Source organism: Halictus rubicundus, chromosome 8, assembly GCF_050948215.1.
Source record: "Halictus rubicundus isolate RS-2024b chromosome 8, iyHalRubi1_principal, whole genome shotgun sequence".
Lineage (NCBI taxonomy): Eukaryota > Metazoa > Arthropoda > Insecta > Hymenoptera > Halictidae > Halictus > Halictus rubicundus.
Window position 1 is genome coordinate 17,560,147 of NC_135156.1, and position 15,746 is coordinate 17,575,892.

Below are 15,746 nucleotides of genomic sequence, written 5' to 3' on the forward strand. Positions count from 1 at the left end.
AAATCAATAGCGTCTATAAAACTGGAGTTTTATTTACACAATTCGATACATTATACATTAATGATATTCCTCGCGTACGTATTCATAAAAAATATACGACATTGTAATCTCCCTGTGTAGTCTAAAATGTATTTTGACTCGATACCGGCACCATCGATTTCTTGCTGGTACACGTTACTCGGTAAAGTATACAGAAATGTGTGCAGTGTTCATTATAGACTTTCTTTTTCGTATCGAGTCACTTTGCCTATTATCGATAGTTCACGAAGAATTTTATATGAGATTTTATTTATTTTCACGCCGATATTAATCGTTCCTTCCCTGTTCGATTTTATTATCTATCACGCCCGTCTAGTCCATGATCTAGCTAGAACTTCTTTTCATGCAAAAGCCACGCGAGACAGTTGTGAAGGAAAGCAGCAAAACACTAGGGCAGGCATTAATTTATACGAGAGGCGGGACTTGTCCGGCCTTGGGTCGCGAGAACGTGTCACCCTTCGCTTGTTTAAACTTATTTATTTAACAACTGTTCCGCGTAACGATCGCCTTCGAGCATTCAACGCACTTACAATTAGTGGTATCGTTAACATCGCATAGTATGTATAGTTTATGCGTAAAATAGAATTAATTCACATTGTGCGCGATTCGTACAATTCTACGGTGTAAAGGAAATATAGTTTAATGCACCATCTATCGTCGATCAAAATTCACGGATCGAAAATTGCCAAGAGTTGAGAATCATGTAAAATATACAATAAAAAATTGTAAGTACCCGTTTGGAAGAGATGCGAGCGCCGCTCAACAGCGCCATTTTCATTTACAAGAAGTACTGGGAACAATATATGTATATCTGTTGGCTCGTTCAACGATAATAAAAATATGTATAAACGATCTTTCGCGCGCGCGCGCGCTCTCGGAACTTGTTTTAATACTTGTTTCTATACGTGTAGAAGTATAATCGTACAATCGCCGCTTATCAGCTATCGGAAGTCGATCCAGAAGAGCAAAATAGTCTGATCGACTGCCGAGATCCCATAGATCATCGTTCCCCGTGTTTCGCAACGTAAGCTTGTCTCGCTATCTTAACTAATTGGTCATACATCGCGCGATCGGTCTCCTTTACTAAAGACGTGAACTGACTGTAGCTGTTCTGAAGCAGTATGTGTGGGTGATCGTACTCCTGCAACATAGATTAAAAGAAAAAATCATTTATCATCCGGAAAAGCATTAGATACAGCGATACGTTATCACGGATACAGATAACAAGCTCATCGAAGGGTGGTTGCGAAAGTTGCCGTAGAAAATTGTGGATGGCGCCACTCACTGAATTTTTCAAACACAGCCGCGAAAGAGATATAGTTCGTTGCTTACCGCCATACGACCTTTATCCATAACTAGAACTCTATCGCTGTCCATGATGGTGATGAGCCGATGGGCAATAGTAAGTACAGTGCACTTGGCGAATTTTTGTCTTATCGTGTGTTGGATCAAAGCGTCCGTGTGCGGATCGACGTTCGCGGTTGCCTCGTCGAGCATGAGTATTCGATTGTTCCGTAAGATTGCTCTTGCCAAACAAACCAACTGTCTCTGACCGACACTGTAATTGCTCCCTCTGTCGAATACTCGACTGCCCAGCCCGGTGCCGGCAGTGACAACAGCGTCTTTCAGCTCCACCTGCCAATTTTCAAATCCACCGATCAATTTCCATAGAACTGACGTTTACTCGTTTCGAAAAAGTTTATTCTCTTATCCGACGAACCTCTTCGAGCACTTCCCACAGTGCGTCATCCGAGAACTCGTTGAACGGGTCTAGATTGCGCCTCAGGGTGCCAGAGAACAAAACGGGATCCTGGGGAATGATCGATATCTTGCGCCGTAGATCCTCCAGGCAGATCGACCCGGTGTTTATGCCATCGATTTCTATGGCTCCCTCGATTTTCGCTAATCTGAACAGTGCGGCTATCAGCGAGGATTTTCCTGCACCGGTCCGACCAACAATTCCTACCTGTAACATATCACAGCAACTTTATACGCGGTGTCCCAAAATGTTGAAGTCACTTTGCGAAAATGTTCTCCGCGGCTTTGTTAAGGACAGAGAGGAAATGAAAGTATTCACGCTCGGGGTTTTAGTGTCCCCACTTTTCTGCATCAACTTTTTAGCCTGGAACAGAACCTGCATCAAGTTTTTAGCCTGGAACAGAACCTGCATCAACTTTTAGGCTGCAACTCTTTTAACATAGAAGTAGCATCCACCCTGGCATTATTAGGAATCCGCTGCTAATGATGCAGATTCTGGTCCGGGCTAAAAATTAGACTAGGGGTAGCACTCTCATTTCCTCTCTGTTAAGGTTAAGTTATTAACGAAAAACACGGACCAATCAGAGCACGGCGTCGGACTCCGTCCACTGAAGCCGCGCTCCGATTGGACCGTGGTTTTACTTGAAATGACCTCGGGAATCACCCCTTTCGAGAAAGTACATTTTCCTATAGATATCCTGTAGAATTCGGAAGAAGCAAACGAACCTTCTCCCCTGCGGAAATGACAATGTTCAGGCCCTTCAGCACCGGAGGATCGTCTTCCACGTATCGCATGTAGATCTGCTTGAACTGGATCGTTCCCTCCGCGGGCCATTTCGCCGGAGCGTCAGCTGGAAGAGCGACAGCTTTCTCAGTCTTCTTCGCGAATTTTCCTCGGTCGCGTAGATTCGGTTCCGGTGCTATTTGCGTGTACTCGAGCACACGTTCCACGGCCATCATCTGATTGGCCACTTCGGCGTTCTGTCGCATGCCCCATTGGATCATTCCAGTCATGGCCATCACCTGGGTGATGGCTAGACCCACCTCGCCTCCCGAAAACGCTGCGAACAAGAGGAAATCAGTCGGTCGATTCGTGTCGCCACAAAGAAAAGAATACAGTAGAGGAACGGAGAACTCTATCGGGCATCTAAAAGGTCAAAATAGTGGCGCGCGATCAGAACATAAACCAAACCCCCCCCCCCCCTCCCCCAAAAAAGAAGAGTGGGTAAAAACACCGCCGAGACACGTGTTTGATCATCTAGTCGCCCCGAGAGTTGCTCCATACAATTATAAAAGTCTTACATTGTTGTAAAAGAAGAAAGCTGAAGGTAACCAACGAAGTGAACACAAGGCAAAAGATGTCCAGAGAAAATCCAAAGGCAGTGCTAGCTACTACGTACATATAAAATGTGGAAGTATGGACGTCTTGTAGCTTGTCGAATTCTTTCTTCAATATTTCCTGCGCGCAATACGCTCTGATTGTAGTCAGCCCGTTGAGCGTGGCGTTTAGGTGAGTGAATACGGGTGATCGAGCTGAAGAGAAAAACGCGTCGACGTTATTTTAACGAGAAACACGTGCTACTATGGTGATCTAGGTATCGTTACATACTCATTCCCTCCATTCTTTTGATGTTCTTGCTAGTTTTGAGAAACACCTTCCGTATCCAGTAGAATACAAATCCCAGGAACACTATCGGTACCAAGAAAAGAACATTGACGATACAAGAGACGACTAGGGAGCCAACCATCATCATGCATATCTGGCCAGCATCGAGTATCGCTTTCGGCAGTAGTTCATCTATCGCTCCCATATCCTTCGAGAATCTGTTGAGAATCCTGCCGCTGGGATTCGTGTCGAAAAACCGCATACCGGTTCTGATCAACGCGCTGAACGCCATGTCGTGCAGCTTTTGACTGCACAGTATGCAGACCTTGTAAAATATCAGGGATCTGGTGATTCCAATCATAAATATTCCCAGTACTATAGCCGTGTATATGTACAGATAAGGGTACGAAGACGATATATCCGATTGGTCGATCGTCATTGTGTCGTTGGTAGCGTTCAGGTTAGCGTTCAGGTGTCGTGTTTCTTCTACGTTGACTCTACAAACACGATCGACGCTCGTAAAAATTGTTATGCGATCATCGCGTCGGAACAAAGCTACGGGAACGGAACTACTCACAAAATCGGAACGAAATAATCGTTGAGACTGACGATGCACTGAGTAATTAGAAATAGCAGAAGTACAGTGGTTGCCAGGCACAAGTTAGCGCCTGTTTGGAAGTACTTTATGAAAATCGGTCCCTTGACCGTTCCACGGGATGTCCCTTCGAAACCGTCGTTCTGTTTTTCGGGGTCCTCGTCTTCCTCCTCGTCGTCGGTACCGCAGCTGCTAGCTTCCGGTGTTCGGCTCTGCCAAAAGAGAAATACAGATTGTTCATTCTCCGTCCGAAGAAGCGTTTCTGGATCCTAAACGATACGAGAATACGAAATGCAACCGACTCTGGTACTCGACGACGAAAATTGCCTTCGCATGCCACTCTTCTCCAAAGAAGAGTCATCGTGGGGTTCGCCACCCTCCGCGAGAAGTTTACAGTACTCGGGTCGCTTGTCCAACAGTTCCTGATAGCTCGTGAACACTGTGATCTTTCCTTGCTCGATCAGAACGATGGTGTCGACGCTCTTCACGTATTGCAGCTGATGGGTCGCCAGAATTCTGGTTTTCCCCGACAGGAATCGTTGAATGCACTCTTCGAACAAATGTTTGCTCACGTGCGTATCGACCTGAAACGTCATTGCACGGATGGTCATTGAAGCTCGGTTGCCTAAGCGATACCAGAGGATACAGGGCAAACTTTACTCACAGCGCTCAGAGGATCATCCAGTAGATATATATCAGCTTGTCGGTACAACGACCTGGCCAAATTGATCCTAGCCTTTTGACCCCCTGACAAAGAGCTGCCCCTTTCTCCGACCACTGTCTGATCACCCTGAGGAAATTGCTTGAAGTCTCTCAGAAGGGAACACGCTTTGACAACCCTTTGGTAACGGGGGCGATCGTACGGCTGACCGAAGAGTATATTTTGTCGAACGGTCGACCCGAAGACCCAAGCTTCTTGGCCGGCGTAGCTCAAACTTCCATTGACCTTGATTTGACCTTCCGTGACCTCTATTTCACCGAGGATGGCGGAGAGGAAGGAACTCTTCCCCGCGCCGACCATACCGATCACCGCGTACGTCTTTCCTTTCTCGATCTCTAGATTCAGTCCTTCCAGAGTGCTCTCCGATTGACTGGGCTCCCATTTGGCTGTTACGTTGACTATCTTAACCGCGCATGACTCCTCGTTCGCCACAGACGTACGTTTCTTGTCTGCGGAAAAAAACGTGACCGGTAGTATTTCGAACCTCGTGCCATTCCGCGCGAACGGCATTTCTGTCGCGTGTCTTACCTTCTATGAGAGTCGCGGTGTTCCTCAACAGATCGCTGGCGACCACCACCAAACCGTTGTGTTTCCTCTTCTCCTCGGATCTGTCGAGATTCTCGTAGCCCTCTATCTCGTCGTCGATGTACGGCAGATCATTTCGAGACGTTTTGTTGGAAGCCTGCTTCGCGTCCATGTTGATGCTACCGTTCAGACTGGCGGCGAATTTGTTCAGATGGAATCCCTTCTCTTGGAACTCGTCGTACATCAGGAAGTGCTGCAATCTCCTCACGGCGACCAAGCACTCGGCTATCTCCGCGAAACCGCGTACGAACATTCCCGACATGGTGTGCGCCAATATGTTGAAGTAAGAGGAGAAGACGAACACCTTGTCGGCGGTCAGATCGTTCCCGAGCAACATCATGCTGACCAGGGTGCAATAAAGCGCCATTCTCGTGGTGAACAGATTGAAAGTCATGTAGATGCCTCTGATGTACGAGCTCTTCGTAACCACTTGCAATTCCAGTCTCCGGGCGGTTTCTATGAGCGCGCAGAACGGTTTCTCCCATGCGTACATCTTAATTACTTGAACGCCCGATATGATCTCGTCCATTAGTCGCACCCTCTCGTCGGTTTTCACGGCGGTCTGCAGCCTAAACTTGGAGGACAGCTTCCCGGTATAGGCTGAAATGCGTCACCGTAATACGTAAGCGTTGCACGACTTAACGGTATGCGTCCGGTATAGAATGTATACGCATAATCATTACCGAAAACTCACATTGAATCGGCACGACAACGAACACCGCGGCGATGCCGATCAAACCGGCGTAGCCAGCCTCGGTGTAGAGGAAGTACGCTATGATCAGTGCTGAGAGCGGGGCCGACCACATGTGGTGAATGAACACCGAAACAAGATCGAACCTGTTCACGTCGTTCGCCACTAAATTGACTACCTTTCCTGGCGCTGTCTCGCCCAACGCTGTTTTGCTGAGCCGCAACGCCTGTACAGAAAATCGCACAAATCAGGAACAATAGAAAATATTCGGCGAAGTTGAGGACATTCTTTCATGTCCGAAGTACATATTAAAGGGACCCATAAGTAATCAATTGTTTTGAAATCTACAACAAACTTTGTAGTATCAAGTTATCAAGGACCTTTTGCCATCTTTCCTGCAAATTTTCAATCCCCCTCTTATAGAAATCCAGGGTTCGTCAAGCAAAATATGACTCAAGGTGCCTCCTTGCATCTTGTACAGAATTCCTTAAATAATGCTCCAGAGATCTGAAAAGATCAGAGGGAGCAATATCCGTTGAGTACGGGGTGCGGTCAAACTTCCCATTGCAATTCTTTGATTTTTCCTGAGTGAGTTTCGCTGTACGGGGCCGGGCATTGTCAATTTGCAGTATTACACCTTTTCTGTGGACTAAAGATGTCCTCTTTATCAATAGTTCTGAATACAGCCGTTGTAATTGCTGATAATATAACTCAGCAGAAACTGTTTCTCCAGGTTTCAACAACTCAAAGTGAATTATGCCACGACAGTCCCACCAAATGCACAGTAACACCTTCCTAAGTGATACGCTAGGTTTAGGGGTTGATATTACGGTTTGATTTGCAGAAAGCCATTGCTTGGAACGCTTTATGTTATCACAAAGAATCCATTTTTCATCTCCGGTAACGATTCTGCTAAGAAATGGATCTCTACAAAATCTGGATAGCAATGAAGTGCAAATTGATCGACGAATATTCTTGTTGGTCTCAGATCATTGATGCGGTACCCATATTCCTTGCCTATATGCCTTTCCCATTTCATGTAGGTGTCTTTGTATAGTTGACCATGCAGACCCAAGGCTTCTCGATAATTCTTGTATACTTAATTCTGGATCAGCTTCCACTAGAGACTTTAGGGTGTCATTATCAAATTCAACTGGTCGTCCACTTCGAGGCCTGTCGGAGAGATCATAATCACCAGCAGCAAACCTTCCGAACCAACGTTGACACTTGTTGACCTTCGATACATCTCCATAAACATCGTAAATTTTCTTTGTTGTCACCGTTGCATTAAATCCCGCATGAAAATGAAAAAGTATGCAATGACGAATATGATCCTCGGAAGGTACGGACGCCGCCATTTTATTACAGAGTTGTAAAAAAGAATTATACTTTTTGGAATATTTTGAACACAGGCTGCTTGACCGAAAACTGTAAAAGAATACGTGTTTCCTCTTCAACGATCGGTACAGAACTAAAGGCAAAACAAATTCTTTGCAAATAATTGATTACTTATGGGTACCCCTAATATATTCTTTGTCGTGCTACTTCAATTTTGTTTGAAAATTTTTCCAATTTAAAGTTCAAGAAGACTACATCGAGCTTGAACAGGTCATGCATATTCCCCTCCACTTTGTGATACTCGACCGCCATCTTTATTACCTTACGATAAACAACGGAACACGCCGCGATCCTAATTTTTGCGCCAACGTGGAACGCGCCGAAGATCGCCTGATTGAACAACACCACGTTTATCAAAGTGGCGATGCAAATCCCTCCTGCATACAGAAGCGCAGTCTCGTACGTTTCGGTGGTGTTTTTCTTGAAGTAGCGCAGCAGCCCTCCGAGAAGTATCGGTGTTCCCAATCTATTTGAAACTTTCAGTTAGGATTAATTCGATCCGGAGACAAAAATCATCGGTTTGAAATCGTTGTACGGGGAAAAGAGTAGAGTCCGGTACCTTAGTACAAATTCGTTTACTATTTGCATCAGCCCGAGCAGAGTGTACTCCCACAGAAAGGTGCGGAAAATGGCCCTCAGGAAACTGGGTCCCCGTTTGTTTTTCCTCGCATTTTCCAATTCGATTGTCCATCGTCTGAAAATTAAAAGGTTCGAACAATGTCTTTATCTTTCGTTTCCGCGTGTTGACCCTCGAATAGCGAATGTTAACTAAACAAAAAAGAGGAATTATTCTTTCTCTATTTTGTGTTTAAGAAAGAAAAAAAAAAGACTATGCAGTCGCAAGCGATTGTTCGCGTAGCATCAACGGATCAGTACATTTGAACAACATCCGCCTTCCGAGGGTTAATCGAACGTCGATGTTCATTTCAATTCTCGATACAAACTTCTCTAATCTGTCCCCGAGCACGTGCGATCGATCGGTCTTCAATGGATCATACAGATCGTCCGTCTGCAAAACTTTCTTGTAGCCTGTTTTGAACAAGCCTATCGTCCACCTGTTAACGATTGATTTATATACATCGGTTACTTAACGGTTCGCCATAGTTATGGGTGATCACCGCGCATAATGATAACGCAGTTGCGCGCACGCAAGCACTATAGTTTGCCGACGTTTATTGCCCGTTTCGCATACAATTTTTCCTATGCAATCGCCATCAAATTATGCCTGTTTGCTATCATTGCTGTCGTTAAGATAATTTTCGAATAACTGGAAATAATTAAAAAATAGCGGTACTCGATGGCCGTTGTCTTCCGATAAGAAACTATTCTAATGTACTAATTGATAACTAGACTGCGGTGCTTTATATGAAACAAAAGTGATCTTCAACGATTGCAAGAGACAGAGGTCAAACAATAAAATGTATTTTCAGCAATTGATAACTAGACTGCGGTGCTTTATATAAAACAAAAGTGATCTTCAACGATTGTAAGAGACAGAGGTCAAACAATAAAATGTATTTTCAGCAATTGATAACTAGACTGCGGTGCTTTATATAAAACAAAAGTGATCTTCAACGATTGCAAGAAACAGAGGTCAAACAATAAAATGTATTTTCAACAATTTTGATCAATCACGTAGGACACAGCGATATTATTTATTTCTTCTAACATGTTCAATCCGCAATCTAATGATAACTTTATTGTCCTGCGGATTCTGTGCGTTTATTATATAAAAGGCATACAAGGAAACGCGTAAATCGATAAAAACAAATTTTTATTTTGTTCTTGCATCGAGATAAGCTCCTGCTGACGAAGGTTGGCGAGAGATCTATGAGAGCAGGGATTCGCATAAAAATCGGTAGGGTATTCGTTCTATTGGAATGATCGAGTCGTTAAATAGTTGAAGATACTTACCACCATAATAACACGGACACCAGGCTCGCCTTTTCTCGAGGGTTCGGGTTCGATTTGACGCTGCTCGAGTCCATCTTCTTGTACGCACCGCATTAACTCACTTCTCGAGCGATTCGACACTTAAATACCACTAAACGGGAATAAGAGGACGTTTTAAGCCGAGATTCGAAATTCCCTGCGCTCAGCAGCAACGGCAATAGCAGTAGCAACAGCAGCAACAGTAGCGGCAGCAGCAATAGAGAACGGAAACCCAGTCTTACGGTCTGTTTCACGATTAATTGCCGGCAATTTCGCCTATCATATGAAAATTTACACTAGGCTTTCAGATAAAGCTGCAATCTCGGGACTGATGTCACGAAAACACTGTTTACCAAGCTCGCTCGCTTGCTTGGTAATATCGTTTCAACGAACAGGACCGATTTCCTGATACACCAGCAAATCCTTCCTCTTCTACTTCATGAATGAGACGGGTGTCGATCGAGCACCTGTATTTAAGGACAAACGAATTCTGTATCTTGTTTCAAAATGTGTAATTATCAATTGGGTTTCTTTTCTTTATCTCCCTACTAGCTGCTTCGTCATTCCTCAAACAAATCCTCGGGGGCTGTGTGCGCGGCTAACCGGCATTTTATAAATTTTCGATTTTTATCAAAAATGTGCCAAAGTCCGATTTTTAAAACAAAAATTTTTTCACGGAGATATACGCATGGTAAATAACCTTTTCCTCTCTCCCGGGATTTCATCAGATTTCAGTGCGATAATTATGTAATTACTCCGCCTATAAAATCATGTGGGTTACTGCAAATAGCCTGAACTATTAACTGGCAAACAAAAATGATTAATAAATATCTTTTTATACACAAAGAATTAATAGATCATATGCATTCCACATTTTCCTTTATTATTTAGAAATATTCCGAAAAAATTCACCTAAAATATCAAATACACCGTAACTTCCGCTCGATTCATTCTTGGAAATTCTGAAAGTTGATGTTTAAACTTTTTAATAGATTTATTGTATGCTTCCAAAAAAAATGGCCAGGAAACAGAGATTTCCGATTAGCCCATATTACTTAATGTTTAGCAACTTTCTTAAAAAATTTTTTTTTGCCAAATAAGCGTTGTACCTGTGGCAATCTCTCCACAAATTTTCAAACAAATTCGTTGGGTAGTTACGTTTTTACAGATTTTTTGCCGTTTTTTTTTTACCATTTGGCACCATTGCGCGCCGTGTTGTACGCGGTTTTCGACGTTAACTCGAATATTTATTGATCAAAGCCCGTTTGCGCCCAGTTGGGTCGCTGTTAATACTGTTCGCCGTTGTTAATAGATGTATTAAAGTAATTGCGAGTGATATCACTGCGGTATTGATCCTGCATGACGTATCATTATAATTGTCATAACGTTGTTGAGCATTTGTCCCAAACCGCTCTCGTGGAAAATTAGAGAACCGAACGGTGCTGACAGAGAAATCTCCGATCCAGGGGCGGCAAATGAATTTATTGATCGGACGAGAATTTTATCAATCAATTTTGAATAACTTCTCGCGACTGCACAAACTTTTTTCGTAATTCATCATCGTCTCTTGTTCAAATACGCCTGTCCGACGCACGAATCAACGAGATAAAAGAAACAATTGTAACATGATACCAGCCTGAACGCGAAGAGTCCGTTAAGTTGTTAGGATTCTGTCAGCAACGTGTACAATTCACCGAAGAAAATGTTAGTAGAATAGTATTTTACGAAACATTTTATTAAATAGAGTGTTCACGGTTTCGCTGTTACAATGGAAAAGATTTGAAAGCAATCGATAAGTGTGCACTTATTAGATATGTGTGTACTTAACATTTTCGAACGATCGGAAAGCGTTACCGTCGTAAACAAATTCGTAGAAAATCGTTATCTCGTCGTTTGGATGTTGCACGGAAACGTGAGTATGTATATCCGCGGTTAAATAATTGTTGTCTTATTTTTAGTTATCGCGTATCAGCTGTGTGCAGAGTGAATGACGAAGATGAAATGGTGCCAGTAATCATCGTTACGATCATCGTGATTCAGCGGAAAACTGTTTCCAATTGTTAGCATTGATTCTAGTCACGACGAAAAGGCGACAGAGAAACAGAAGTCTCGACATGGCGAACCGTTGCGAATACTTCGCGACGCTGGATGGTTAATTGTTATCGCAGCGAATGAGTATTTCCGTATGCATTACCATCATCCATGATTCGTATGTAGAACGATACAGATACATATGTATGTGTATTCGTCGTTTGTCGCCGTCTGCACGGTTGCCAAGTCGGTGGAACCGTCGCCGTCATGGTTATACAAGACAAATTCCTATAAACTTTCCATGGGGCACGCGTGTATGTGCATCATTACGAGTTATGTAATCTTGTTCCCACGTTCATAGCTGATTCTTTCGGTCAATCACATAAATATACAAATTAAGGCTGTGACAAACGTATCGGTCAAATTAATAATGATCGAATACATGCATCTTGCTATACTACCGAATTAGCTCTCCCCGCGCAACTTATTCGAGTTCTTTCTCTTTTCTTTAAATTTTTGATAAAAGGAGAAAATATTTGAAACGCGACTCCGCATGATTTTCGACGGACACCGGTTCTGTTGGATCATGCATCGGTAAGTAGATACGCGGAAAATGTTTCATATTTCGCGTAAAAATGTAACGGAACGAGGCAACGATAATAATCGTGCTTTCGGTTAGGCGTGATTCTTTACTCGGGATCAAGAATTATTCCCCTAATATTTCAATGTCGCGCAGCCTGACGTTAATTTACTGCCCCTTATCGACTGTGCAAACTTTCACGTATTTCGATTGCGTTAGCGCGTTGAGATCCGATCCGAACAGATTTTTAAATAAACAGCCCAATTTCAGGTGTCAAGTTCACAATTAATAGCCCTGAACGCGATATGTCGTGTTTGTATTCGCATATCGCCTCAGATATTAGCAGAAGAAGGGAATCAAGGTTTGTTAACCCAGTCGGTAAAGTCGCGCACGACCCGTGATTCGAAGATGGCCGAATATGTACACAAGAGCCGTCGTAAAACAAATTACAACCCAGGTAAATACTTAGACTGTCACTCCCCGAGAGTTTCCGAGATACGAACAAGCGAAATCCGCTAACAGTAAATCCGTTCACTTCTCCGGTGTTGCGAGATTCGAAATCTTCTGCAAACACGTTACTTTACACCATTATCGATCGGCTAGGAAAATGTCCTCCTAAATTGTAATCTTGTCACCGAACGTTTCGGCAAACACGCGATTACTTTAAAGAAGCGTTCGGTTCGCATAACCGGTAAACGCATGCGAAACGTTGAACTTTGACTTCAAATCGAAACTCTGTCGTTCGCGTAACTCCTATATTTATAAAAAATATAAATTCTATACGATCGCGAATAATGGGAACGTTACGATAGAGCAATCGGAACCGCCTACGTAGACGCGTGATAGCAATAATAATTAAAAATGTTAATAATTTAATAATGAAAATTACATTTCATAATTTCCACAAAATATTATCCAGAATCGTCCTTTCAAGAACGCACCCTTGTGACCGGCGATTTTCCGAGCAAACTTTTCATAGATTCTTTCTAAAAATCAAATCTGAGATTTGCAATTCGAGTAGAAGACCGATCAAACAAGCTGGCGCGCGGTTTCGTCGGGAAGTCATCGCTGATGTCCTCTGGAAACAATTGAAACGCATTACGCAACGAAAAGTTAACCTGTAACATCGGACGATCGCCTACGAGAGGGCAACAGAAACGAAGATAGTGGCGAAGTTCTGCATAGCTATCTTTCTCCCGTTCCAACGTTGGACACTCGCGATTCCAACTGACCATCCAACTGTCGAGGTCTAAAAATACGCGTTTGTTCGATTATTAATCGTGATCCTCCTATTTAACCGTTGCGGGTGTAGTCTTCTAAATGGCGTACTACTTGACGCGTTTAATGGACCTTCATCGAAACGATGCCACGCGAAATTGTTATCATGACCAGATGCCGCGAAGGGGTCAATTGCTAACGACACGTGATTCATAACGGTTCAACGCGATACACTCTGGGCGCATCTACTCTTGCGCTGTGGATGACTGGGCCTTTTCAAATTATTTATACAAACACGGTCGGGAAGTAAAATTCAATTTTACAGGAAGATCGGCCGGCACGGCGCCGCACAGTGTGACGAATGGCCTTTTTAGCTGGACAAAATTAAATTTCAAATAAAGAAAAACTAACTGTGCTAATATAATCTAAAATAACCATGTATTAAAACCCTTGAATATGAAAACTTAAAATTCTTTTGTTGTATATTTACAGAGCGTGTAAACTTCACCTAAAAGACGAATACCTAACCTATAAATGAATGGGCACATTTCCATACACGCTAGAAATATGTTAAAATGTAAATGAGTGTTTAAATTTCCTATATATGATGGATATAACATCTCAAAACATGTATTTTCACTTTAGTAGTTCCAAATTATCGATAACATTCCTCTATTTTTGTAAATTAAGTGTCAAAGACGGTACTTATTTTTCCACAGAAACGCCCATGTTACTACTCTTCGTTAATGAATTAGTGTATGCGCCACGTCTCGGTCCACGCGATGATTTTTACATATAATAAAGTAGAGATTCTCTACTTTATTTTAATACCAAAATTGGCTTGTGGAACGTTGCAGAACTATACTAATTTTTACAATCAAGTTACGTCGTTGAACTTTCTTCGTATGAAAATTCGTTTCTTCAGTCTCAGAGCGATCAGCGTGCAGTGTAGATCTCCCTTGCGTTTTTCTTATATCTTTCAGTTTCGTTATTTTTATTGTTGTTGTATTGTTATTGTTATAATTACTGTGATTGTTGTTAGTGTTTTATTCGTTACGTTATCACTTTATACGTCAAAACGTTATAACAAAATCTTCCTTAGATATAATCAGGCACGTTGAATCAAAACATTTCATCCCTTATAAAAATTATGAAAAGTGTAAATAGGAAGTACAAATTTTTAGATTAATCTAAACAAATTGGTATAAACAACACAAGCTTATACTATACCAAAGAATAATTCTTTCCCGTTAGAATATGTCTGAATCTCCAAAAAGTAACATTTACAATCATTTTTCCAAAATTACATTCTTTTTGTCCATACTTAAAAATGACGTCTTCTTTGACAATATCTACTACTTGTTAAATCATTCTGTGTTACATAGATCCATTACTAACTTTGTTGTATTTTATATTTAATTATAAATCACTTAAAATATATTGTTTAATTAACAAAAACCAACGAAATGTTGTAAAAAATTAATTATTCATAGTTTATACAAATGTAAACAATGTAATCGATAAATACAGAAAAATAGGCGATTTAGAATTTTGTCCAGCTAAAAAGGCCATTCGTCACACTGTGCGCCGTTCATTTGAATATTCGATTAGCCGTTCTCCCGGACTGATATTTTCTATCATCGAAACGAAATGTACTCGTGATGGTTTCGTCACAGCAAGACCTGTCATCATCGCGCGTGGATGCTTGTAAATTATATCTTACGCAAATAATCGTGAGAAACAATTGAACAGTCACGCGTGGTTAACAACCGGCACCGGCGGTTGATCGTTAATTTAATTAGATTCAGTCGTGCAGCAAACGAGCTACGTGAATGAATTTATAAAAACAACACGTGTATACAAAATAACGAATCATGATCGTTTTTGCGGGAATCGTGGCTTTAATCGCTGCTTTATCAACAGCAGACTCGACTCGGTAAGCGATTGCATGCGCATAGTCGATCTTTCCCAAAAAAGCCTAGCGGAATATATTTTGAGCCAGGAGGAGGGTAAGCGTTCCTCGAAGCAGCTACCGCGCGGTGGCCTCGACGTCAACCATCAAACGTTCGCCTAGTCTTGGTCGTTTGCGATTCGAAAGCGAGCCGTCGATGACGAACGGCTGACGCCGAGCCCGTTTCCTAGTTGGTCGACTTATGTACTCACTGTTTTGCGTCAGTAGACGGTTCGTGATTCGGCTTCGCTAGAGAATCACACGTATACATGTCACATGCTGGAACGAGGGAAATTGACTTTCTCAGCGGCGGAATACGCGTCGAACGAATCCCAACCGACACGCGCGCACTCAACGCAAAACCTGCGCCGCTACTGACTACAGATCTCGCTTTTCCTCTGCTTGGCTCTTCGCTCGTTCGTTCGTTCGCTCTTCGCGCTGTAACTCACCAATACTATCGCGCGCATTATGCCAATTCGACTGGCTCCGTCACAGTCGAGAACTGTGTCCTCTCTTCAGGCTTCGTCGCCAGTCTTCAACTCACCGTAGAATTATTTTAGTCTTATCTATATAATAATTTATGTATTCTCAGGTTTCCCTTTATTTTTCAATACATACATCGCAAATGCTATCTTCCGCTA

The 15,746-nt window shown here is 42.5% G+C and overlaps 1 protein-coding gene across 2 annotated transcripts; it reads right to left on the reverse strand.

The window, feature by feature from the left end:
* Positions 1-12: 12 nt before the first annotated feature.
* On the reverse strand, positions 13-15,533 carry LOC143356485 (ATP-binding cassette sub-family C member 4). Of its 2 annotated transcripts, XM_076792214.1 has the most exons (17): positions 15,318-15,533; positions 9,568-9,792; positions 9,308-9,437; positions 8,338-8,448; positions 7,953-8,087; positions 7,655-7,859; positions 5,999-6,221; positions 5,248-5,904; positions 4,663-5,168; positions 4,301-4,582; positions 3,981-4,210; positions 3,407-3,900; positions 3,100-3,330; positions 2,524-2,858; positions 1,760-2,005; positions 1,372-1,674; positions 13-1,180 (listed from the first exon to the last, which is right to left on the reverse strand). In XM_076792214.1, exons 3-17 carry the CDS (start codon positions 9,379-9,381, stop codon positions 1,040-1,042), a joined length of 4,173 nt encoding a protein of 1,390 aa, XP_076648329.1. In that variant the 5' UTR covers positions 9,382-9,437; positions 9,568-9,792; positions 15,318-15,533; the 3' UTR covers positions 13-1,039. The 2 variants fall into 2 exon arrangements, with proteins under 2 accessions (XP_076648329.1, XP_076648330.1); XM_076792215.1 differs by lacking the exon at positions 9,568-9,792.
* Between the last annotated feature and the right edge of the window lie 213 nt (positions 15,534-15,746).

Coding starts and splice junctions, on each gene's coding strand:
- LOC143356485 (XM_076792215.1), bottom strand. CDS start 9,381: ATGGACTCGAGCAGCGTCAAATCGAACCCGAACCCTCGAGAAAAGGCG. Junction 3,901..3,980: donor GATTATTTCGTTCCGATTTT/GTGAGTAGTTCC, acceptor TCGTGTTTGTAG/AGTCAACGTAGAAGAAACAC. Junction 2,859..3,099: donor CTTTCTTCTTTTACAACAAT/GTAAGACTTTTA, acceptor TCTTGTTCGCAG/CGTTTTCGGGAGGCGAGGTG.